The following is a 26,648-nucleotide window of genomic DNA, read 5'->3' as shown; positions in this document are numbered from 1 at the left end:
AAGAGAACCCCAGGGGAAGACGGTTCAAGAGTCAGGGGATTGGTGGTGGGACGACAATGCATGGTCAGAGGGAGAAGAGGGAGCAGACTGAGAAGGGGTGGTGTCGGAAGCTGAAGACGTAACAGGGTTTTGGTGAGCAAGAAGAGTCTGTGGCAGAGAGCAGTCCAGAATCAGAGGTATAAGCGGGGGGCGGGGCGGGGAAGAGGCAGAGATCAGTCAGGCTGCTGAAGAAGTCAGTGGGTCTCCCCCTCCTGCTGAAACCAGCTCCTTTCCCCCTGGTCTCCCAGGATCAGAAAAGGTATGAAGAGGGCAGAGCAGAGACTGACTCATCAACAGAGTCTCAGGTTGCTTGGTAAGGATCTGGGAGTGGAGAAGTCTTAGGCAGCTGTAGGACGGTGGGGATCTTCAGTCCTTGCAGATGCTTCATTGGGGCAAGATCTACTGGGAAGAGTTGCTGTGCTCACTAGGCCTGCTCTCTGGAGCTGTTTGTTTCTTTGAATAAAGAATTAACTTCACTGACGTGTGAGTTATTACTGACTTGCTTCCAGCACCTGTCCTGACAGTAATGCTTCCAGCACCTGTCCTGACAGTAATGCACATTTCATTTGAATATATTCCATCAACACTCAGGGGGAGATTTGTATCAGGGTAGGTATGGCCCTCTCAGCCACTAGTTAATTGAGACTTACTATACATGATGTTCATTACATTGCTCAAAAATCACATGATGTTTTTTAAATAGGTGCAGGGCTGTAGAGAGATTATTCTTCTTTAAATAGATTTTATGAGGTAAAATTTTGTTTTTAAAGTAATATAGGAATTAATTCTGTATACATTATATTCACTTGCTGCTAGGAGCTGTAAGAAATATAATGTATATTCAATAGTACTGCAGGTGATTGGAGCAGTTGAACTGTGAGTTAATGTTCTGTCAAAACAAGAACTGCTTTGAGAGAAAGGTCCTATATATAGCAGACTGAAATTGTGGGACAATTCATCCTAATATAACAAAATATGCTTAAGTCTAATGCATGGAGGGGTTGAGACCATAGACTAAGCTATCTTGCAAGGTTTAGCTAGGTGACACGCCCTAAGCTTGGGAGGAAGGGTTATATCAAAGCCTTTGTTCTCTCTCTCTTTTCCATCATGCAACCAACCAGTAAGGATGTCTGGACTGGTTGCTCCAAGCATAGACTGTGTGGCTTTATTTGTATTTCTATACAAATAATTTAGAAACACTTATTAATTTTGAAACTAAGTTGTACTGCCTGTCTTTTCTTGCTACTGTATGGAAAAGCACATTAATCTTATCTTTGGTAAGTTAAAAATGGTTTTCCTTACAAACTCTTCAAACATGCGGTGTCTTTCTACACTAAGGGGAAATGGGAAACTCTGGAACTAAGGAGGAGATATTTTAAAGGTCTAACAGCCTCTACTTCCACACTCTACTTTGCCACGTTTTGTGATCTTAAATCTCACCAAAGAGTACTTGCCTCAAACCTGGATCTAGGCACCCAGTTCTTTAGCCAAATTACAAAAAACAACAACAACACTAAAATACCAACAGAAACCTGGTGAGTTTATAACCAGACAGATCATTGGACATTCTGCCTCACCCCATTAGACCAGATTTGTGGCCTGATGCAAGGGGAGAGTTCCACTCAAAATTTAAAATATTAGCTGGAAGGAGAATTTGATTGAGCATAAAAGGCTGGTCAAGTCATTCAGCCTTTGGAGACTGTCCTTGCGGTCAGGTCATCATGTGAAGCAGCAGCAGAATCTGGAAGTGGGAGCAAAAGGCCAGGAAAAGGAGACTGTGGCTTGCAGGGGCTAGGGAAGCCTGAAAGGAGCCAAGAATTGGAATCACAGGTTGTAGTGGAAAGTCTGTGAAGGAATGAAATTATCACAAGAGTGAGACATTTAGGGAACTTAGCAGCCAAGGGTCAGCACCACTTTGCAGTGCCTGAAATAGCAGAAGTTGCTGTGCCCAGATGAAGACTTTGAAGGGGTCTGGTTTGAAGATTGAGTGTCTCTAGAGCATGAGGACCAAATAGAAAACTTGGCAGGTGCAGCCCACAGTGCCAACTGGTTAGGAGTTAACCAGGTTGGTGGGGGGGGGGGTAGGGTACTGAGGCTAAGTTTAAATACAGTGAAGAACTCTATTCTAACAGCAGCAGAGGAAGGAAAATTATTTCCAGAGGGTGGTGGTTTAAACATCACTGCATACCTAGTTTACAAAAAAAGACATGATTGGAAGCAACAAAGCTAACATCACGTGTAGATATGATAGTATGGCAACTAAACCAGGAGAAAACCCAGAAAGCCTATAAGGTAAGGAAAAGTAGTCCATTACTAAGAATGTCTCTAATCAGAAATTTTCAAATGTAAGTGTAAAAGGTCAAGTGGAATTCAATCTTGCAATCTTGCACAGAACGAAGAAAATAGCAAACCATGTATATATGAAGACAAAGGCAGAACAAATATGCAGTGGCGTACAATGAATAGAAAGGAGATTAAATAGTACATGGCCAAAAAACAACAGCACCCCACAGTCAAGATTTCGCCTCAGTTTTTGAACTCAACAGGCCCGTATTAGAAAGAAGATGGGGATCATATATTTAGTGTATTTTTCATCTTTGTTGGAAGCCACCCAGAGTGGCTGGGGAAACCCAGCCAGATGGGTGGGGTACAAATAATAAATTATTATTATTATTATTATTATTATTATTATTATTAGACTATGAGTGTTAGCAATTATGATGTTGTGAAGACAGCTCTTCATGTTTTCAATAAATGGAGTAAGAGTAAACCTGGGAGTCAGCTTAACTTCAGTGGTGACTAAAGCCCCAGAAGCAATTGTAACAAAGGAGTGAGAAAAAACAGAAATGTGTGAAACCATCACCTGCTTTCTGTGAGCCTTTTAAGTGCACACAAGCAGAATGCACATTAATTTACAAATCTGTTGTTTATAAAATGTTAGACACTGGACATACACCATGGTGTAAACAGGGCAATTCAAGCTAAAGGAAAGGAAAGTAACTGTTTCTGTATTTCTGAGAACTAATAGCTGTTTCTTGCACAGCTTCATTGTTTCACTATTATCTGTTAATACAACAGCAGACAAAGTGCAGCTGTGGTCCTCAGCATATTCGGCATTTCTTGTCTGAGCATAATCCCTCAGGTAATGAAAAACCCATTTCTATTTCCACATCCTCACTACTCTTCATAGTGAAGGCCCTTGCAGCCTGTTTCCCATTTATTGAAGCTTATTCCTCATCCAAGCTGTCTGGTTAGTATTAAAGAATTAGCTTTTAAAATGCTGCTTTGCCAATATTTATTTTAGGATTTTTCCGATAAATTCCTGAGATTTAAAACTATCAAGAACCCAAATATTCTAAACCTAAATATCTGATCCACACCAGAGAACTCTAGTGACTTTTAAATACCATTTAGGTTTGTAAAGAAATGGATTACGTATACCATATTTTAAAATCAAGAGTTAACAAGATAAGATTAGGCTCAAAAATTGAAGCTACTATATACTCATGTTAGAGTAAGAATAATCTTCAAGCCTCTGAATATTTACAACAGGCAGGTCCACAAAGGGCCGTCTGCCTTTATAGCATTCTGAACACTGTTGGAAATGGCTTTGTCCTGATTCCTTTAATCATGTAATAATGGTTACTATACAAAGAAACTGAGTGCAACAGTACATAATTGTTGCCTTGAACATTCTTAAAGGTTGCGGTTTTATAACTCTTTTAAGATCCTTTTTCTGTTTTCTTCCTCTTTTGTGCACTCACATTACAATTATGCCTTTATATCAGTGGTATCTCTTGGCCCTCCAGATGTCGCAGGACTTAAACTTCTATCAACCCCAGCCAGCATGGTCAATCATCAGGAGCGGTCTGAGTTGTAGATCAACAAATCTGGAGAGGTACAGGTTCTGCATGGTAAAATGGATCATTTTCATCTTCTAATTATATTTGATGTTTACTCAACCCACCCCTGCATAGTCCCAAATGTGCACTAGGGCAGTTGAATAGTGACCAATGTAGCATTTGTAAACTTCTTGACATAATATTTTGTTTTAGCGAATAAATGCCTCCATTTGTACATGTGGTCAGCACCAAGTCCACATGGGAAGTTGTAATGCCCACAGGAATTTACACAGAGCTATGGCAACACCCTGATATTTATTTCTTTTCAACCCAATGTTTATCACTGCATTTATCATGTCATTTTGTTGTTTAGTCGTGTCTGACTCTTCGTAACCCCATGGACCTGAGCACGCCAGGCACTCCTGTCTTCCACTGCCTCCCGCAGTTTGGTCAAACTCATGCTGGCAGCTTCAAGAACACTACCCAACCATCTCGTCCTCTGTCGTCCCCTTCTCCATCTTTCCCAGGGAGTCTTCTCTTCTCATGAGGTGGCCAAAGTATTAGAGCCTCAGCTTCACGACCTGTCCTTCCAGTGAGCACTCAGGGCTTATTTCCTTAAGAATGGATAGGTTTGATCTTCTTGCAGTCCATGAGACTCCCAAGAGTCTCCTCCAGCACCATAATTCAAAAGCATCAATTCTTCAGCGATCAGCCTTCTTTATGGTCCAGCTCTCACTTCCATACATCACTACTGGGAAAACCATAGCTTTAACTATACGGACCTTTGTTGGCAAGGTGATGTCTCTGCTTTTTTAGATTCTGTCTAGCTTTGTCATTGCTTTTCTTATCATATCATATCATATCATATCATATCATATCATATCATATCATATCACAGAAGTCCCATTTTTAAAAGAGGATTTCATACTAATGAACATCATATAATTTGTTATCACCTGGTTAGCAAATTTTCTTTTCAATTTCCCAGTCTCAAACGCAACATTAACAAAATTGTCAACTGGTACCAGTACTTCAGTGACTGTTTCTGTGTTTGCCCTTTATTTCAACATAATCACATTTCCAATAGGGTCTTTATTTACTATGTTTGTGCTGTTTGTTGTAATTTATGAAATAAAAAAACATTTCTTGTTAGTTCACCAGATGAGAAAGCAAACGATCAATACAATAAAGCACAATTAACTTATTCCTTTTTTTCTTGGAGAACTTTATGGGGGAGGGAATAGAGAACATCTGAATCATCTTGCATGTCACACTTCTGATTGTTTTATTCATGTGTAAAGAGTCTGTAGGTTGACATTTTCAGGGAATTACCCACTGCTATTATATGCTATTGTACTACAATATTAAGGGCTCTGAGAGACACATCAACAGCAGCAACACAGTAAGGAAGTCCTGGTCGATGTGGGACTAACATTTAGCTGCTTCAAAAGTCAGTTCTAGGCCAAGAGACTCAACTGCAGAATGACATTTGTTGGAACATCAGGGAACAAGGATAAAACCTTATATCCACCGTTGCCTTTCTTTAGTGACTATCTATAAATTGGATCCTCCTAACTGAGTGTCCATGTTGCGCATGGGCCATAGGCGTCACCCCCCCCATCCATGGGAGGGGTAGGGGATGAACCTGAGCCATGCGATGGCCCCATGATCGCGCGTTGGCTTATTGGCCAATCAGGAGTGGTGGTGCGATCGAGTGGGGCCTTTAAAAGGTAGCGGTGTGTCGCTGGGGAGTTTACCTTGCTTCACGGCGCTGAACACTCACCCACGCGCCCTAGTGTTTTAGGTTTGCTTTGGCCTTGCTCTTGACTTTGGTTGGTTACCTTTTTTGGAATAGGGGCCAGGTAGGAATTTTTCCCATTTGGCAGATTGACATGGGCCTTTTGGTTTACGCCTACCTCTTAGCAATTATCACAACTTTGTAAGGTTTGGTGGTTAGGCATTGGCTTAGTGAGTTGGGGGGGGAGGTGTGGCCATCACCGGCCCCTCCAGGTACAAGGGTATTCAGGTAAAGGAATCTGTGGGTTTGGATTTCGTCCGAAGTCTACTTGGGAGGCTAGGGCCATGCCAGGACCCAGCAGGAACCCCAGGGTGAGCTTCAGTTGGTCGCCATTGACGGAGCTCCCTCTTTTGGTGGCTTACCCTTCCAGACTTCCTGCAAGGCAGGTAGGAGTCAGATATAGTTATTACCAATGCCTAAGCCAATACCACTCACATTGCTGTAATCAATAAAGTTGTGGCCTAAATTTTGCCCATTAACCTTTAAACTAAAATTCTGTCTAGATGTGTTTCCATTTTCTTAGGGGTGCGCAACTGGAAGTAAGTTGTGAGAGAGGAGAGAGTTATACTTTATAAATGTATACAAATATGTATATGAACAATTTGGGGGGAATTAGATTGAAAATGATAGAATAGGCTTTAGCCACAACTATAGTATGTTATGTCTAAGGGACGCAGGTGACACTGTGGTCTAAACCACTAAGCCTTGGGCTTGCTGATCAAAAGGTTGGTGATTTCGAACCCCCACAACGGGGTGAGCTTCCGTTGCTCGGTCCCAGCTCCTGCCAACCTAGCAGTTCGAAAGCACACCCAAAAAAGTGCAAGTAGGTACCACTCTGGCGGGAAGGTAAATGGCGTTTCTGTGCGCTGCTCTGGTGTCAGTGTTCCGTTGCACCAGAAGCGGCTTAGTCATGCTGGCCACATGATCCAGAAAAACTGTCTGTGGAGCGGACAAACGCCGGCTCCCTCAGCCTGTAGAGTGAGATGGGCGCCACACTCCCAGAGTCGTTCGCGACTGGACTTAACTGTCAGGGGTCCCTTTACCTATGTTAAGTCTGATTGATTTCTGTGGGACTCATTGTGACTAATTTTGGCTGGACTGTGTGGCCTGCAATTTATTCCAAAACTGAGTGTAAAAGTTCTTATTTTTAAAAAAATTGTAGCATGTTTTTGAGTGAGGTTAGCTAAAATAATAAAATGAATAAACAAAAAATAATAAACTTTGAATTAGGGGAAACAGAAGAACACAACTGATATAGAGAAAGTCAGAACATTAAGAAATGTAGCATTTCATAAAAGATACTGGAGGCTTTTAGTTTCCATAGAAATATCTTGAAGTGCACATACTCAAGACCAAATAGTTTACTTGACATATAACATTTGTGAGGAGCATCTTTTTTCTTCTCCTCTTGTAGTAAACATAAAGACCAAACATTTCAAAAACCCGCTTTGCTGTAGTTTCCTTCAAGGTTATAAACAATATGTTTCCACTTCAAGTTATATTTAAAGCATAATGTTTTAGCTTATGTCCACGCCAGCGCCTAACTACTTCCTACAACAGAACACATTAGTGCTCAAGTGCAGTACCTATATTAGCAACGGGCCAACTGACCTTTCAGAAAGTCTCTTCTAATCCAAATCAACTTGAGCAAAGCAAATAAATATCAAGTAAATAGAGTATGTGTACCCAGCAGGCAAATGGAAACCTATCTCACCATATTCTGCTGGGGGGGGGGAGAATAGTAAGTCAAGAAGTTTCTACTTCCTGTAAGTTTCTTAGAAAAGGCCTACTGGAAACCAGAGATCTTAGCAAAGATGAATTATCATAGTACAAGAAAACATTCTACCCAGATAAAACTACTCAACAAGAAGGAGGAGCAGGGCAAGTGAATTGTACAGTCTTGAGAAAATCCCGAGGACCAAATAGAGAGGCATGGTAGGCCACATTTGCTGCCCAGGCTTCAGATTCCCCATTAGGCAGAACTAGGTCACTGCCTCAACTGGCAGAAGCTTCGGGGTGGGGGTGGGGGTTGATGGCAATTCCTTGACTGCACCCTTCTGTGGAAAGAGACTCTCCTCCTGCAAGAGAGGGGAGTGGTTGTGGTCGGGAGCCGGACTCCACCTCAAGCAGGGGGCATTAGCCCCCTGCCTCCCACTCACCTGGCTGGCGCCCACGCCCACGGGCAGGCACCCAACCAGGTGCCTGTGAGGGGGCGTGTTTAGCAGCCTAAATTGCTGCGGCACCAGCCTTCCGGCCTCACTTTTCGTCGCTCCCCTCTCAACTACAAGAGCAAGATCACAGCTTTAACAAAATGACAGCCCAAACAGGAAGACACATGGGAGCAATGGTACTGCTTTGAAGTGTTCCAGATCCATTTCCTGTTCTCCCAATGAGCAGGGCAGCTGTGGGCAAAATTGCAAAGAAGTACAATAATGATTTAGTCCTTAGTCCTAGAATCTAGTAAGCCTTTAAGCCCAAAAGTCGGAATCGCATAATTTCAATGCTTTAACCATATTAGGGAACATGTATAGTTAGTAAACAAATTGCTAGTTTTGTGAGAAATAACACTTCACTGAAGTGGATAACGCTTTGGCCAAGAGCTCACCTTTGGCAATCTTCTAGAACATGTTGCATATGTAGCAGTTTTTTCTAGCTAGAGTGAAACTGAAACCTGACATTTACAGTATCAGATAGAATTGTTCTGGAATGTCCTGGCTGTGTCTGGAATGTCCTGGCTGTGTCTGTAGTACAACAGTTTTGGAAATCTGTAGGAGAGCATCCCACCAATCTCTTGTCATACTAACAATCTTGTTATCAACTAACAATCAAAAGTGCTAAAATTTTAGCTACATTGGCAACAGGATGTTGGCTAGAAGCAACTGCTTTTCTGAAGCTAAAACTTACAATTTTGTTCTAGGAGTTACTTGATCACAATACAGAACTATTTGTTTATTCCTTATGAGTTTTACACATGATGAAAACGTATACTCAAGCAGATATTTTTATAAGCACTGTACTATACTATGATACAGTGCATAATGAACATCCACATTCAGTTAGTCTGTGTGACATCCCCCTTCAGATTCAGCACAGAGATCACCAAGTGACTCAGAAACAAATCAGAAGTTTAAAAGTCATGATACAAAATGAGTGTTGGGGCCTGTGTGCATACCTAACCTTAAAAAATAAAATAAAATAACAAACAAACAAACGACACCACAAGGTAAGACTCCCAAAATCGGTTAAGCCAGACCTTGAGATCTGGATCACGTTTCTGGAACGCTACAATGGAGTCTCCTTATGGCAGGAAATCCTCAACCTGTCCTCAGATTTCCAGGTTCACTCTGATGCCGCTGGGTCCTTGGGCTTCAGTTTATTCTTTAGGGGATGCTGGTGTGCTCAACAATGGCCAGCAGAGTAGCAAGGCGAGGCTATCACGCAGGATCTCACTTTTCTGGAGTTTTTTCCCCTTAGTTGTGGCTGTTCACATTTGGACTGAGGAGTTCCAGAATCGCCGGGTGTACTTCAGAACTGATAACCAGGCGGTGGTCAACATACTGGCTAAGCAGTCATCGCGTTCCGAGAGGGTGTCGCGCCTACTCCGATCATTCGTCCTCTGGTGCCTCGCTTCCGAGCATTAGCTCCCAGGGCTCAGCCACTGCCAGAACCCGTTCCGGAGCACCTGTGGAACCTTGGAGACGTGAAGTGATTAAGGGAGTATTAGCATCTGTCGCACCCTCTACGCTTAGATCATATAAGGAGGTCTGGTGTGATTTCATGGGGTTCAGGTCCAAAGTATCCTCCCTTTCCACTAATGTTACACCCTCCACAGAAAACGTTCTGCAATACTTAACACACCTTCATGGCCTAGGTTGAGCCTCGAAAACTTTGAGGATACACATAGCTGCTACCACATTCTTTAGTAGACCCATGTTTTTCCACCAATTCGTGCTGTGCTGCTGTCCCAAATCTGTATGAAACTTAGGTCAATTTGCTGGTCCATGTTTGAGGCCCGGGTGTTCTCTGCGGCATACGTTATAGCCTCCTTTAGGCCGGGCCCCCAAAACTTTAAAGATACACGTAGCCGCCATCAACTTCTTTTGTAAAGCCATGTTTTCCTCCGACCCGTGCAGTGACTTCCTGATCCGCAGAGCTATTGAAGGTTGGGGTAAGCTGCAACCCCCTAGAACCGAGGGCCATAAGCCAATTTCTTACAGGCTGCTCTCTCAAATACGCATAAAGCTTAAGTCGATCTGTTGGACCAAGTTTGAGGCCCGCCTCTTTTCCGCAGCATATGCTAAGCCAATTTCTTACGGGCTGCTCTCTCAGATATGCACAAAGCTTAGGTCGATCTGCTGGACCAAGTTTGAGGCCCGCCTTTTTTCCGCTGCATATGTGATCGCCTTTTTTGGCGCCTTGAGGGTCGGTGAAGTAGTAGCCGAGGTTAACGCAACTGGGTCAATGCACGGCCTCCTCACGGAGGACGTGCAGTTGTCCGAAGCTGGCACGACGGTGCGGATACGTCAATCCAAAACGGATCAGGCAGGTAGGGGTTCCCTCGTAAAACTTACAGCTTCAGCGCAGCGGGGCCCATGCCCAGTCAAGGACACTAGATGGTACCTTTACCTCAGACTGCCCGGTCCTGGCCCGCTCCTGGTTCACGAGGATGGGTCACCTTTGTTGAGACACCAATTCACAAGGGTACTCCACAAAGCTATTGATGCCTGTGGTTTATCTTCCCAGGATTATGCTGCACACTCATTCAGGATTGGCGCCACCACAACAGCTTGGGTCTGCCAGCGGATAGGATTAAAGAAATGGGCCAGTGGAAATCCGATGCTTATAAAGGTTACATTCGCTAGTATGTGCTCCGCTGCATTACCTCTACTTACCCGTCTTTCTCTTTCCTTTATTCTCAGCCGTTCTCAGAAAAAGTGTTTGGATTTGCGGCAACAGTATAGTCCATTGGGCCCATGTCGGCTAGCTGCGGCCTCACCTCTAATCTTGGGTTGCCACCTGGAGTGCGAGTTTCCTGGTTTTCAAGATGAGGCATGTGTTGGGAAGAGCTTGTGCCACTGCTGAGGGAGAAAGTCGCCATGTTTGGCCCTCCCGACATCCTTATCCTTCAATTAGGGGAAAATGACCTTGTTAACAGAAGTGCGGACTTGTCGTGGAACATAAAAAGAGATTTGGATGAGATTGCTGCTTTGTGTCCCAGAACAACAATGTTCTGGTCCTCCTTCCTGAAGAGAATTGTTTGGCGTGGTGCGCAGAACTGTATGGCCACTGAAAAATCCAGGAAACTCTTAAATCGTGCAATAGCCCGTTGGGTGCGCTTTATGAATGGCCGAGTCATTTCTCACGACCATATCTGGATTGGCGACCAGGCCTTGTACCGGAATGGTGGGGTTCATCTTTCAGACCAAGGGAATGACATTTGGTTAAATAGCATCAGCAGCAGCAGCAGGGATTGGTTACAGCTGTGAGGGTATTGGCGGCGAGCCTTTTGGGCTTGGGTGGCAGTTAGGCATTGGAATAATGTGTTGTGGTGTGTTGAAGGGCTAGGTGTGGCCATCGCCTGCGCCTTCAATTTTGGGTATTCCGTTAAAGGAATCCGGTGGTCGTGTATTCTGTTCGATGCCTGCTTGGCGGGAGGCCATGGCACGACCCTCGGTGACATCAGGGGAGAGCTTATAGTTGGATTAGCATCAACAGGCTCCACCTACTGGTGAATAAACCCCCCTGTTTTAGACTCACCCCTCTCTGAGGGGGTGGAGTCAGCTGACATAATCCAATGCCTAAGCCAATACCTTTTCACTTGCTGTTATCAATAAAGTTGTGGCCTTTTCTTGCCCATTAACCTTATATCACGTGTCCTTGTGTTTTCATTCCACTACGCGGGGATCGGGTCCTCGAACCACAAACAAGAGTTGTGTGTGTCATGTAGTCTGTCCTGTACCCTCCAAACTAGCATGCTGCCTTCAGCTATAGCAGATGACATTATCCTGTTGCTAGTTTTGAAATAAAACTGCCAGAGTTGTTTGCTTCTGTACATGGAACAGTGGGGTATCATCTTATCCACTGCCTCAGACAACACACTGTCTTGGACAGGCCTTTAATAAGCTGTTGGATTCAGCAGAGAACAGGGACCAAAGCCACAATAATTATGGCAGCCAGAGAGAGAAAAAGACAGGGCACTTACAGAATCCATAGCTATGTAGAAGGTGGAATTTCATTGAGTGTAGCTTCTCATGCAATCTATGTTTGCTGAAGCTCCCTCTTAAAGGTACAGAAGCATGGGCAAGCTAATCCTCCCTCTCTCTCTGTGACGGAGGGTCTGGAAGATGAATCCTCATATTACCATTGTCCAAGTGGGAGTGTCAGGCCCAGAACTATTGTTAGGCAGAGTGAGGCTGCCACATCAAGCAACAGATACTGAGGGGTTTGTTGTATGGTTTTGGGGAGCTGTATGGCATGTAACTTGCCTTTCAACACCTAAGTGAGCCTCCTGCCTTTAGGTGTGGTAAAGGATCTCTGTCCCATACCCAGTTTCATATAAATATTGAATTGCCATTCTAGTTAGCTTTGGCATGTAGAATTGTAAGGGGTGATCTTGTCCTTTTCTTCAGGCAACAAAATGTCAGACCCTTTAGTTACAAGCACTCTACTATAAATGAATATTCCTATCCCTGTAGATTCAATTACATTTAGTAATGTTTTCACTTTCCAATATATTTACGTCACCAAAATCATCTTAGATTCAGCAACAATGCAATAAAATGAATGGGGGGGACCCCTATAGAAATTAATTCTGAATAATCAGGATGTGAAGTTAATTAGAGTGAACAGGTGTTGTTTTTTACTAGCATTATTGTTTAGGCAAAGGCAGAATTTACTGAAGAGATATTTATTCACTTCATCATAGAAAATTGTGCCTAAAATTTGATAGAATTCTATATCTCCTGTCAGTTCCATTCCCACATTCCACCACACAATGCTACATTGCAGCATTTTTATTACCTTTTCTAATTATTATTTTCACACTCTTTATTTCATACCTACTTTTTACACTTTGTTTGCTTTCTCATCATTTTCTCACTTACCTTCCTGCTCTTTTGTGTATCCTTCTTCAGGTTTGGGGGGGCATTTATTGTATTAATTGTTGCTTTAATCCATATGCAGCAAAATAATACCGTAAAACTTAAAAAATGTGATTTATTCTGAAGAAATTTAATGCTATACATGCTCTGACTTTTAAAATGCAACTTAAAATAGAACACATTCTGCATAGAAAAATATAGTTAAACCAACAGCTAAAATGGGAAACACTCTCATTGTTGCTGGTGAATTTCTCATTTGCACTTTGTTTATGCTTTGAAGATAATATACACTAACCTCTCAGGTAAATTTTAAATGCTATAATATACGGACAGAATAGCTCCACAATGCCTTGACTTTTGTAATTCTAATGTGCCTGAGACACATCATGCAAGCCGAGTCTTGAAGGTTCTAAGAAAAAATGTCTTCAGAAGCATAAAGAAGTACTATGGATGCAGAGTGAATTAAGTAGAGAGAGATAAGGCTTAAAATCCTTTGTTACACATAGACACAAACACATGTATACAGATGTCCAGAGGAATATGGGAATGATGATAATGACAATCCAAACAAATTTCCTAGACACCTTAACACTGCAAAATAAAAGGTGTGAGTTAACCCTCCCTTAGTGTCAGGTGTGGGGGACAGGGAGTCCAGGTTAGATTGGACAGAGGTGTCCCTCCACCCAGCCTTGCTAGTCTCCATCAGCATCACTCCGCCAGCACAGAGATGCCTCCTGTTCTGCCTCCTAAACATGAGAATGGGGTAAAGTGCTACTGGCAGGTTTCCCGCAGCCAATGGAAAACTCAAAATGTAGCTTCCCAAGGCTGGAAGGGGCTAAGCCAACTCAGGATCCAATACAACTGGCTCCACCACCATCACATGACAATATGAGGCCCAGTTTGTGTTCAATTGCTGTGATCTACCTGCCCCACCTTTCACTCCAGCTTGTGCGCCAGTAAGGCTGTGGATGGAGTGGTGGCCCTGTTATTCTGTTAAGCTCCTCTGAGCAGCACCTGGGATCTGGATTGTGTTCTTCCTCATTCTTCTTCTGCTAGTGGCAATGAAATGCAAGTCTTTTGTCAGGAAAAAGAAAATATTTTCCCAACTGAGAATGAGTAACTTGAGATTTCAATCTGCCTGGAATTTCCTTTATTATGCAAAACTGGGTGTTCACAATCAATTTTAATGTGAACCTATTTTAATGTAATGCCACAGTCCTGTGGTGGGATCTCGTAGCATGTTTTTACCTCTTCAAAGCAGCTGTGGGTGAATTTTGATTTTGACAGGATCCATTTTATCTGATTATGAAGCTGCTATTATAGCCACTTGGGGTGGGAGAAAGACACTGGGTAACTCTGTTGTTCCAGTCATGAGAAGAGGGAGTGATGTAGATTGGGGAAATACACATGGAAAGTTTTTGGGTTTTTAAAAAAACTTTCCAAATGCCGTTTTTCAAATAAAATTGGAGCCCACAAAACCACTTTAAAGTGTCAGACGATCCAATTGTGTATCTTCTATATCATATCTGCCTAAGCTCTCAGTTTTAATGTACCAAAATATAACCTGTAATAATGAAAAAGAAAGCCTTAGTCTATTCAAAAATTCAACACGCTAAACCAGAGAAAGGACTGCATTTCCTATTTAGGGAGCAAATTGTGAGTTAGTTAAGAGCCCAATAATCCTTCTTTCAGAGAGCAGGAACTTTTAAAAACCTGTGTTTCAGAAGTCTGGGTCTGGGAATGTGGAACTCAAACACAGGGGGCCATGCACAACAAACCAAGTACATTAACAATACTTACACAGTCAAATCACACACAACACTGGATTCATTGCAGCCAATTGCAAATTAATCATCAAGTCAAACACTAGTGTCCTGCAGTATGCTCTATTCTGCAGCCCACTGTGCAACCCCCCTTGGGAAAGAAATGAGAAATTTCGAGGGCTATTGAACACTGACCTTTCAGAGTGAATTGTCACACAAGTTATTTAACACTGATATTTCTGGTAGGAGTGGACTTCAAGCTCACTCTTCCTGCCGAGTAATGGCCTAGTATCAGTATGCAAGGCTATGATATGATGCAGACAAATCTTATCAAAGGGCCAGGCAATGCAGGCAAAAACATCCTTTGAAGAGATGATCCCTAAAATGGCCCAGGAAGGAGCTAGAAAGAAGCTTACAGTCCTGAAACCAATTGTAAAACTTTTATGCCACCTATAGAGAATAGTATTCCCTGGAAAACAGAGTGTGTCACATCACTTCAGAACACCAACTGTACCATAATTTAAGTATATTCTTAATTTTAAAAACCCACAAATTATTATTATTAATTGAATGCATTTGTTGCTTTCCACAAAAAAGTCTCAATACAAGATTAAACTAATAATCTATGGAATCTTGCTCATTCACTAGTGCTGCATTTGCTATCAGTTCTAGCAATTTGGTTCTGCCCTTTTGTGAAGTAGGGATTTGAAGTCTTGGATAAAGAAGTGTTTGCAAAGGAAGAGTTCCTCCAAATCCTGAATAAATTCCCTAGTGCACTGAAGTAAGATTGAAACCCAACCTACATATATTTCCCACTGTTTTATTAAATCAACTTGCAAAAAAAACCAGTACAGAAGGAAAACAGAGGCTTCCCCTGACTGTAGTGAAAGTTTTCATTAACTTTGGCTGTAAAAAGACATCTAGTGTAATCTAAGCAAGAAAAAAGCCACAGTTGCATCAGAAGTGTAATCAGAATGAGAGGTATTATGAAGTACTTACTAAGACAATAACCCCCTGTGAATAAAGTTTGCAACAAATTTACAGCCGTGTCCCAAAGTAATGCAGAAGAGGCCACGGGGGAGGAATTCACTCTAATGGATCTGAAGAAGGCATAACAGCAAAATGACGATAGCTAGAAGTAAAGGCTTCCTGTACGCTAAAATTAATATGTGTGGTACAAAGACATTGGGATGGAATTCTGGATAGGCTCTGGGGACTAGTTGCTCAGGGCATTCCTTAAAACTTGCAGGTGCTTTCACAAAGGGCTTTAAAAATACTTCTTTAATATTCCAAGCCCCTTTGGTCACATCATAATGATTTGCAACATTCATGCCCATATGTTAATGTTTTTCACTTGCACAGCCCAATTCTAGGCTTATTTTTTTGGAGGGAAGAGTCCCTCTGACTTCGGTGGAGCTTATCTCCAAGTGAGAATGCATAGGATTGCAGTCTTAATCATGCAATTACTGTTTTCCAGTACAGAAAAGACCAGGTAGACCTATAGGAGGAAATCTTAGTTGCAATTTCTGTACAGTATAGCAAAAGAAGAAGTCACACAACACTGCAACCACTCAAACTAACAAGCTGCTGATTTCCGGATTACAAATCATAGCAACAAAAGTCACAAGTCTTTTAAAAGCCTTTGTTGAAACCAAACACATGTTCTCCCTCAGACATGTGACTGATTTATTTGTTTTTAAAATATATTTCTATATTGTTCTTCACCAAAACAGTCATAGGACAGCTTACATCAGAACAAAGTAATACAAAGCATAATACACAATAAACCAAAACATTAAAACAATTCCAATGAATACATAAATGTCACAATTAGCATCAAAACTTATAAAAAGAACTTAAGCAGCCCCTAAAAGCCTGACAAAATGTGAGTTTTTATATGAATATAAAGCAGGGGCAAAACACTACTCAGTGAGGTCATTCCACAGAAGTGGAGCTACTATCGAAAAAGTTCCCATACAACATAGCTCATTTAACTGAGGGACCACCCGGACAGCCTCCATCACTGATCTTAATGCATGGGTAGGCTAATACAGGATAAGGCGGTTTCTCATGTATTTGTACCCTAGGTCATCAATGGCTTTAGATGTCAACATAAGAACCTTGAATTGGACCTGGCAACCAGTGCAGCTGTTTCAGAATAGAGCTGTATGTGACCAGCCCACTGTTCCCACCAACACCCTGGCGACCACATTCTGCACTAGATGCAATTTCCATATCATATTCAAGGGCAACATCATGTAAAGCACATTTCAGGAGTCAATCCAGGATGTCGGCAGAGCATGGATTATTATGAACTGGAAATTGTAGTTTGTTTGAGTGAAGGAGACTGCGAGTGGAAGCAAATGACAAAACTTGGCTCCAGACCACGGCTTGTTTAGAGATAAACAAAGCACAATTCCTGGTTCAATTCTCACACAGCTAAGCAAAATATTGTGATTTGGTCTGTCGTCGTCGTCGTCGTCGTCCCCCCCGTCCCCCCCGCTCACTCTAGAAGAGAAGAAAAGCAGGAGCAATCTGCTCATCCATAGCAAACCATTAACCATGGCTTACCATGATGTGTGAACACTTCTGTATCTTAGCAGTGGTGAAAATGGAGAGAAATAGCATATTAAGGATATTGCAAGCCAATTTTAAAAAATATATTTGAGCACTTCAAGTTTCTGATATAAAATTATTGACTTCAGGGAGCAGAAATGTAAAAGATAAAATAGCATAAAATGTTAGGTGGCAAACATATGAAACTAGAAAACTAAAAACCTTAGTGATTGGTGTGTGTGTGTGTGTGTGTGTGTGAGAGAGAGAGAGAGAGAGAGAGGATAGGTAAAAACCAATGTGATGAATAAGGTCATCATTTCAGTCTTGCTAGCACTTTCTCTTTGTATCCTAACTGAAAGACAGAGCCAAAAAATCTTAATTTACTCTTTAATTGGCTCATTCACCTTGACCTTCAACTAAATTCAACTGCAGTCATTGTAGTGCCAGTGCCAAAGGTGGCAGCCAGCCAAAAGTAAGTTCTTTCCAACCATATAGATGTAGTTATCCACTTTTCACAGACTGATATATTCTTTATTGTTTTAGTGTTTGTATAACCTCTCAAACATTTCTAGTTAAACATGTTCCAAGTCATCTCTGGATTGTAATGAATTATAAATCTGAAAGCATTCATATATTAACATATCCAACTAGTATATATCCAATTAATAACTTAACATATCTAATTAATGATACAGGGTGTTTTTGTGTTTTTTAAAAAATACACATATATCAAAGTTGTTACTCTAAAACTATGTCATTTGCTTTGGGCTTTCTTGCATGTATAATGAAACCTGCAGTTTCCCCCTCAATGCTGTATGACTACTATCTAGCACAAATCGTGTACCAGTACAATGACATCCTTGACATGTGTAGACATATTTTTTTAAAGACATGCTAGAATTTCTGTCTTACTGCTGATGTCATGTTAATGTTAGGCTCAATCCTGCAGCAACAGTGTAACTATTGGGCAGTGAAAATATTATGGACAGAAGTAAGGACTATAATGCATAGGAGAGCAGTGCTGGCTAGAGAAATGAAACACCCCTGCTTCAGATGGGGATGGAAAGAGTTAAAAGAAATGCATGCAAACATTTTTAAATGACAGGAAGCTACTTAAGTGTCTTTACAGAGGAACTAAATATAGGATATATGTAAGTAAAAGCATGAAAACCCTTTTAATACACCCAAATATCATGTAGGCTTGACCAGTAGGAGAGGCAGCAAGCAATTGTGCCTCATACTGATGTCAGCCCAGTCTGCATGTAACGTTTACTAGGACAGTAGTCCTCAAACTTTTCAGACCTGGGACTTGTTTTTTCGCTCAACCATGTTTTGTGTCACATTCATTATTATTTTTACTATATATTTGTTTGATGGTACTGTTGTTGCATCCACCTTCGTCACGGTCCCCATCCCTAGTTGAAGCCCAAAGTGTTAGGCAACATCCTGATACATCTTCCATCACTTTTGGTGATGTGATTTAACTGGCCAACTATGAAACAGCTGTGCCCTACTAGGCATGGAAATATAGTAATATGAAAACTTAATAGGTGTTAAGATTGTGCTAATTACATTCCTGTTAGAATACTGAATATGGTTGGCCATGTCACAAAGCTGGATAGTAGGAAAAGTAGCCAAAGACAGCAGCTTCTGTGCCAACTGGTGATGGGGTGTGTGGTAAAATCCCAAGGTACAGTTATGACACCAGTTCTGAAAATCTTGATCTTATGAGCTACTATGTTAACATAACAGATTGTAGGAATTGGAAGTTTTCTTGTTATACTTGCCTTCTTATGCCAAAATGTAGACCATCATGGGTCAATCTTTTATTTAATCAATTTACAAGAGAGAACTGATGATTTAACCCCCTTTTTATTAATAGTTGAAGGTAAGGTCTGAAATAATAATATTATCTACATTTTCAGTCAAAAGCTGAGAACTAAATGGATTGTATTCTCCCTATTCTGTGCATACACTAGGGCTGTTATATAAGTATCTCCTCTTCACCATCTTTTTCTGTCATTTCCCCTTTATTTCCCCAAGTCCAGGTCTATTTCACATGATGGAAGGCAGCAAAATAGTCCCAGCACTCTAAAATTCATCAGTATGAGTCTCAACATATCAATTTTCAAGTAGAACAACTTTAAATACATTGCAGGCTTTTAGCTTCCCTAGAAAATAATACTTCTATTGTTTCCCAAGGAAACCCTAAGTACCCAAAATTACCACGCTTTTAACATACTGACATGTTGATGGCCTGATGCTTTTCCAAGCTCAGAGTCAGATTGACAGAAGTCAGAGTAGTTTAGAGGAACACTTAAAATATGGCATTTTACATTTGGAAAGAATTACTGCAGCGAAAAAAAATGACAAGGTGACTTTCTAATTCTCAAAGTTTGGCATGGAAGGAGAGAACAAAAATGAATTTAACTGACAAACGCTTTCATCTCTGATCCAGCTACAAAGAGCAAAGATAGGCCAACAATAGGGTTTGTGGTATATGCTTCATATTAACTACTCAGAGCAATGCTGACTGTATTTTTTTCTGGGTTTATCACTTGATCCACTGTTTTAGAGGCACACCTAAATCCCAATCTCATAGCCTTCACAATAGATTTTGTTATATTTTGGTTTGGGGCTTTCAGAATTATCTGACAAAGTGGTGACAAGTTTTTGACACAATGTGCTGATGCTTAAAGAAACGCAACACAACAACATAATGTACAATATATATGTCACATGATGTTAGAAGGATCACACAGAGAAACCCCTTAAAGAAAACTTACTGCTGAACTGATACACCTGCTTTCTTTCTAATTATGTAAAACTGCCACATCTTAGTCAATTGCATTTGTGCAAAAGTAGGAGGAAGCACAGATGACAAAAATTAATACATGAAAGCTGTTGAAACTGCTCTATAAAAACCAGCTCTTTAAAAATAGTTCTATCTTCAAAACTTTAATACGTTTCCATCTTCTTTTTCCCTGAGATAAAGCTTTTTCATCTTGCTTTTAATTTTATGCTGTTGCTTTTGTTGTCCAGCATTATAGTTTCAGGGAAAAGTGAAAGATGGCACAGAGCCAAATTTTCCAGCTTAAATGCCTCGAGGAAAAAACAAAACATTTCCGTTGAACCTCTTTGGGGGTGCATAAACATGCATGTGTAATAAATATCACATGGAACATAATACATTCCACATACTTTACCATGCACATTATATTTGTACTTTTGTAGTAACTGACTTTACATGTTACCAATATTGGAATAGAAACATAGGTTTTTAATGAAATAATTAAGGGGTGGCTCCTTTTTTGTTTAACCTCTAGCTAGTGTAGTATGATGCCCTGAAATATTCACCTACAATATTCTATTTCCATCTAATATAATAATGACACCTGTAAATTAAATATCAAATCTTGCTAAGGTCACAGCTTAGAAGCATGTTGTGGACAACTTATTTGAAAAGTTAAACTGTACATTGTATATAAATGAATTTATCTGTATCTATAAAAAGCAGAATTTAAGAAATGCTTAATGGCAATTCCCGTACTCGTCTTACTGGCAGCCAATTGAAATGTTACTCCGCCATATGGAGGCTGATAAATGCTTCCCTATGGTGGCACTTCTTCACAGCTGGGGATAACATTTGCAAGCACTTTTAGCACTTAACCTGTGTGTTCTTCCAATCCTGTGTACAGATTCTCTGCCAGTATAGTTGCAGCGTGGGATGTTCAGCACTGCCATACAAGCTACTTAACTGGTACAGCACATGGTATAAGGCAGGGCTTCCAAACATCCAGCACTGACACACAAGCATTTTAAGTAGCTTCCAGAGGGAGTGTGGCCACAGTATTAAAGGAATACCTTTTGCAAAGTAACAAACAGCATACATCTTAAATACACAACTGGAAGTAGAATTTTCAAAACAGAACAACGCAAATAATGTTAGTCACAATAACATTCAGTAGGATTCAAAATATTTTTCTATTACAGTCATACCTCGGGTTGCGAATGTGATCCGTGTGGGAGGCACATTCGCAACCCGCAGCGTTCGCAGCCTGAAGTGTCGTGTCTGTGCATGACATCATTTTGTGCTTCTGCACATGCGCGAGTGCCGAAACCCAGAAGTAACCCGTTCCGGTACTTCCGGGTTTGGCGCGGTCCACAACCCAAAAACGCGCAACCAGCAGCGTTCGTAACCCGAGGTATGACTGTATACTTCTATACCACTCTTCAGAAAGTCCAGTGCAGTTTCTAAGGGTTCCAAAACGTTTTCCATCTTGACACTTACCAGGCTTACACCTGATTTTGACTGTTTTAATCCTCGCTCTCCAATGACAATGTTAATAAATGTTCACAGATGTTAAACAATGAATGAGCTTTTGTGCCAGGTAAAGAAGATGAGCAATGCAATCCTATGCATACTTACTCAGAAGTAAGTCCTACTATATGGGATTTTACTACCTAGTAAGTGTATTTAGGATTAGAGACTAATGTAGAAGAGGGATGCAGACTGCACAACTACTAGTTTAGATCCTTTTAAAGGAAATTCACTCTCCGCTAACAAATGCCATTATTCATTCATATTTTTCTCCCTTTTATTTGCCACACATGTATCTTGGGCAAAATTAAAGCTTTTTTGCTTGTATTTCTATACATAATCTTCAAACTCCCAGCAAAAACACCTCTGTCAAAAGCAAAATGTATAGATATGTGGAGCTTGCAGCATGCACTCTAATTAATGGTTGCATGTTTAATAACTGGGACAGTGACTTTTATGTAATCAAAGAATGAAGTTTGTAAACTATGTAGTTTTATTTGATTTTTAGCAAACTTATGGCTGTCATTAGAATTATGGTGGAGGTGGAAAAGCCCATTCACTGCCAGATTGTCTTGATACAGTAGACTTAACATCTGAGGACACGTAAAAGATCAATACCAGGACCAGCCAATAGTACAAGGAACAAGCTGATTCAGAAACAAAGACAATACGCAATCTAACAATGCAAGAGTATGGAGCAGCTAAATCAGTGCCATAGAGCATGACACGATGGAATAAGAACAAAAGTTAAAGAGGGGCTTTATATATGTTGACTTTCAAAGTACCAATTATTGTGCAGAGAACAAAACCTGTAAAAAAGAAATAGTGGATATACAGTATTCCAGTTCACTAGCTATTCTGCCTCCCACCATCACCAGCCTGCCCCATTCAACTCAGGATGTATAAAACTGATAGAATTAGGTTGTATAAAGAATCCAACACTTGTTGTTATCTCAAAACAATACAAACTGGGCATGCTTCAGGGTTTTACAGTGAAGTATTTCGTAGCCCAACTATTAAAAAAGCTTGGTATATATGCTAACAATTTTTAAAAAACAACAGCCCTGCTATCTAATTAAAATTAGATTAGATTCTAAAATCACCAGTGTCTTTAAGCAATATATTTCTCTCCCCCTACCTGCAAATAATTGAAGAAAGGGATTTTGGATGAGGGGCACGGCAGAGTGGAGTGAAGCAGTTGCGTACTTCATGTGAGTTTTTTTGAAATATGGACTTACCTATGAAATAGGCAAGCAGGATGGCGAGCAAGATCGCAGCAGCAATCGCTGATAAAGCAGCACATTTCCAGCTACAGTACTTAGAGGGCTTTTTCAGCTTGAATGCATTTCTGGAAAAAGTATTTCTTGGTAGCAGTCTGGGAGGTGGTGTGTAAACTGTTCCTGAGGTCAAAGGGTATCCAGGGGAAGAACTGCTGAATAGAGGAGTTGTTCCAGAAGATGTCTTGAACAAGAAATGCCTGAAATGCAAACAAATGAATCACAGTTAACAAATATAGGACAGACGAATAACTGTTTTGGAATACAAAGTAAAACAGTGGCACAGCCGTTCAAGTGGGTGTTCATAACTACTCCTTGTGGAGCAAAATCCATAGTTTAACTATGCGCTGAGTGAAGAAGTACTTTCTGTCGTCTGTCCTGAACCTTCCAACATTCAGCTTCACTGGATGTAAATGAGTTCTAGTGTTATAAAATAGGGAAATTAACTAGTCTCTATCCACTTTCTCCATATCATGAACAATTCTATATACTTCTATCATGTCTTCTCTTATTCACATTTTCTCTAAACTATAAAGACCCAAATGCTGTAACTTTTTCTCATAGGGGAGAGTCTCCATTCACTAGAACAGCCCAGTTGCTCTTTTCTGAACCATTTCTAGCTCTACAATGTCATTTTTGAGGCAAGGCGAAAAGTAGCGTACGCAATTGGTTGTAATGAACAGAGTTCTGCTCAGGCCCATTTAAATTAACAAATATGGCTAGTCTAGGTTCATTAATCTGTGCAGAACATAACTGGATCCAACCCAGGATTCCAGGTGTGGCTGCACCATAGATTTGTATTATGGCATTATGATATTGGCATTTTTATTTTCAATTCCTTACCTAATGATTCCCAGCATTGAATTTTTCACAGCTGCTGGATCTTGGGTTGGCATCTTAATTGAGTTATCTGCTATAACTCAAATGTTTCATTCCTGGCAGTAACCACCAATTCAGACCTCATCAACATACAGTATATGTGAAATTAATATTTTTGATCCCAATGTGCATCACTCTACACTTACTTACATTGAAATGTATTTGGCATTTTGCTGCTCATTCACCCAGTTTGGAGAGATCCTTTTTGGAACTCTCTGCAATCCCTTTTTGTTTTAACCACTCTGAAACATTTGGTACCACCAGAAAACCTGGCTACCTCACTGTTCTTCCCTAATTCTAATTTGTCATCCAAATATCCAACCACCTCCCAGGCCAGTCTCCTGCTACTAATGTATTTAAAGATTTTTTATTTGTTAGTCTTTATGTTCTTAGTGTGGTTCTCAAATTCTTTTCTAGCATTCCTTATTGTCTACGCTACAGAAGTAGCAGTATTCACAGAGAATTAGGTGATAGGAACCTTGGTGACTGTGCAATTTCCACAAACAAAAACACCAAATAGAAGGGCAACCAGAAAACAAAATATTATCGTGCCATTCAGGAAAAAATCCTAACATTATAACAGAAAAAAATAAAACCAACAACAACAACAATAATAATAGAAGTAGTTGTGAGATATAAAGAGAGCTTCATGACTGACATATTGTCATTTCACCTTAAGAGACCTAAATAAATTTGTATGCAAAGCTGGTAGAAATGATTCTAAATAAGCCTTTGCCAAGGCAACAGTTTCCTGGGCACATTGACTGATTCTAGGAAGAGCCAGAGTTCAGTAATAGACAACATCCCAAGTTCAATTCCAGCTAAAAGCAGAGGATAGCAGTTATGTGAATAGCCTCTGCCTGAGGCCCCAGAGACCTGTTGCCACTCACAGGAGACAATACTGAGCGGGGTGGACAATTAGGCTGCCCTGGAATAAGACAGACTCCTAAGTTCCTATGAATGAAGGCCACAGTCACTTCATTTTTTAAAATATCTTCACCCTCATTTTAAAAAGCTGTATATACCGTATTTTTCGTTCCATAAGACACACTTTTTTCCTCTTAAAATCTACAGGGAAATGTCTGTGCGCCTTATGGAGTGAATGTGTAGTCCCTGGGGCTGGGGGGGGGACCTGGGCTTCCCCCGCCAGCCCCAACCTGCTCTTTGGGGCTGGTGGAGGGGGAAAGTGCTTACCCAACCTGCTTTTTGGGGCTGGGGAAAACTCAGGCTTCCCCCACCAGCCCCGCCAAGCTCCTGAGCAGCTCTGGGGTAGCCCGTGAAGCCTCTGAAGGACAGCGGGAGCCTTCATCCCGCTGCCCTGGGGAGGCTTCGCGCGGCTATCCCTGGCTTTTGCGGGAGGTGGGGGAAGGGACAGAGCGAGGCTCTCTCACTTCCCCCACCTCCCATAAAAGCCCCCAAGAGCAGCATTTCTTTTTCTTGAATTCTCTCCCCCCCCCCCAAGTAGGTGCACCCTATGGTCAGGTTCGCCTTATGGAGCGAGAAATACGGTAGTCCACATAATTGAGCTTGCATCACTCTTAAACTTAGCTGACTTTTGCATAGCATGTATTCAAACTAAACACAGTAACAGAACTGATGATTTGGTTGATACAGGTTTAATAACATGTATTTATTAATTATTGGAATTAAATTAAATACAGTAACACAGCTGTTGATCTAGGTGATACTGATGTGAAAGAAACACTCTTGATATACTAATTAGAACTGACACTTAAAAGTAAATTGTTTCACACATGATTTTCAAGCATTACCCAGGGGTTGCTGTCAGCATTAGATGCCAGTAAAAGTTGCAGTTATCCTAAAATAGATATTAATAGCCCTGGAGTTTCAACTAGTAACTATTTGATTAGGATTTGCTTTACTTATTGCTATACTGGGAGGGCAGAGGAAGTGAGGAAACATAATGCTGTAAGATCCATTAGATGATGTGTAGGATTCATAAATGCAATTAGGCTATATAATTTCTTCTTAATGTTGATGCCTCAACCCTACTTTAATGACAGCCCTGCTATTAGGTATGGTAACATATCTTGCTTCCGGGCCAAATTTGAGGATACTGTGCTGTCCATTATATCTTGCGTGTATGTGTGGATTTCCTAGGTTAAATAAAAACTGTCTCTGCATTATTTCCACTATTTACCCATCATTCATGGGAACAGGCATACCTGTTGAAGCCACAACAGATGCAAAGCACATGTTCATATTTTCTGACTGTATTCTTAATATGTTTTAACCTGTTCTGGGAGTCATTTTGGTTGATCACATTACATAGTTCAATTGTACTGGAATTTCTAGGGAAATTAGATTTGACTTACAGATACCAAAAGCTCTACTGTTTAACAAATGAATGTGCACTCTCTCTACATGCATGCACGATACTACATAACTTTCAAGGAAGGGATACCTTCCACAGAAGGCTATTCACATATAAAACCCCTTAGGAAGAAACAGGAGTCACGCAGAAATGGTGCTTTGCTCCTTAAGACGAGAAGGTGGTTCACACATTCAACTACAGCTCATCAGCTGTACTATAATCAAGTAATGTCCACACATGTGGGAACCAGCTAGAGCCTAAAAACAAGGAAGGATCTGAATGTACAAGGAGAAAAAGAAAAGAATAGAAAAAAGGCAAATATTTTCATATTGTTTATTAACATTACCAGTCCTTGGAACAACGATATCTGTTCTTTGTTTCCTGAGCATTGAGATTAATCCATTCCTTTTCTTAAAAAAATCAGTGTCTGTGGCATATGATACTTAGCACTACAGATAGAAAGGCTGGTTATGGAGGATGTCAGATTAGAAGTCATAATGAAAGACAAGAAAGAAGAGAATCTGTGTAATAGCACACTGGAAAAGAATACTAAGCATGAGTCATGTCTAGAAAGTGAGGAGTGCACACGGGGAGCTAGCAGAACTCTTTGTGCTCCTGAAGCTGTAATTTTCTAGGACAGCAGCTTTTTCTTTGTGGAAGGGAGATTGCAGTGATATCTTAAGTATCTCACCAAAAATATAGTTAACAGCTTATTAATCACGCTTCCATCTGTAACAG

The 26,648-nt window shown here is 40.9% G+C and overlaps 1 protein-coding gene across 25 annotated transcripts in view; it reads right to left on the bottom strand.

The window, feature by feature from the left end:
• The window catches only part of TENM2 (teneurin transmembrane protein 2), a 795,537-nt gene that overhangs the window by 171,833 nt on the left and 597,056 nt on the right, over window positions 1–26,648 (bottom strand). For all 25 annotated transcript variants that reach the window (XM_083481507.1, XM_083481506.1, XM_083481494.1 and 22 more), the window contains one exon: window positions 22,658–22,896. In XM_083481507.1, the coding sequence (XP_083337633.1) occupies window positions 22,658–22,896 (239 nt within the window). The remainder of the gene's footprint in view (window positions 1–22,657; window positions 22,897–26,648) is intronic.

This window comes from Podarcis liolepis (assembly GCF_965112155.1).
Source record: "Podarcis liolepis genome assembly, chromosome: 2".
In the NCBI taxonomy this organism is placed as follows: Eukaryota; Metazoa; Chordata; class Lepidosauria; order Squamata; family Lacertidae; genus Podarcis; species Podarcis liolepis.
The sequence above is the reverse complement of the archived record's forward strand: the minus strand, read 5'-3'. Positions and strand labels throughout refer to the sequence as shown.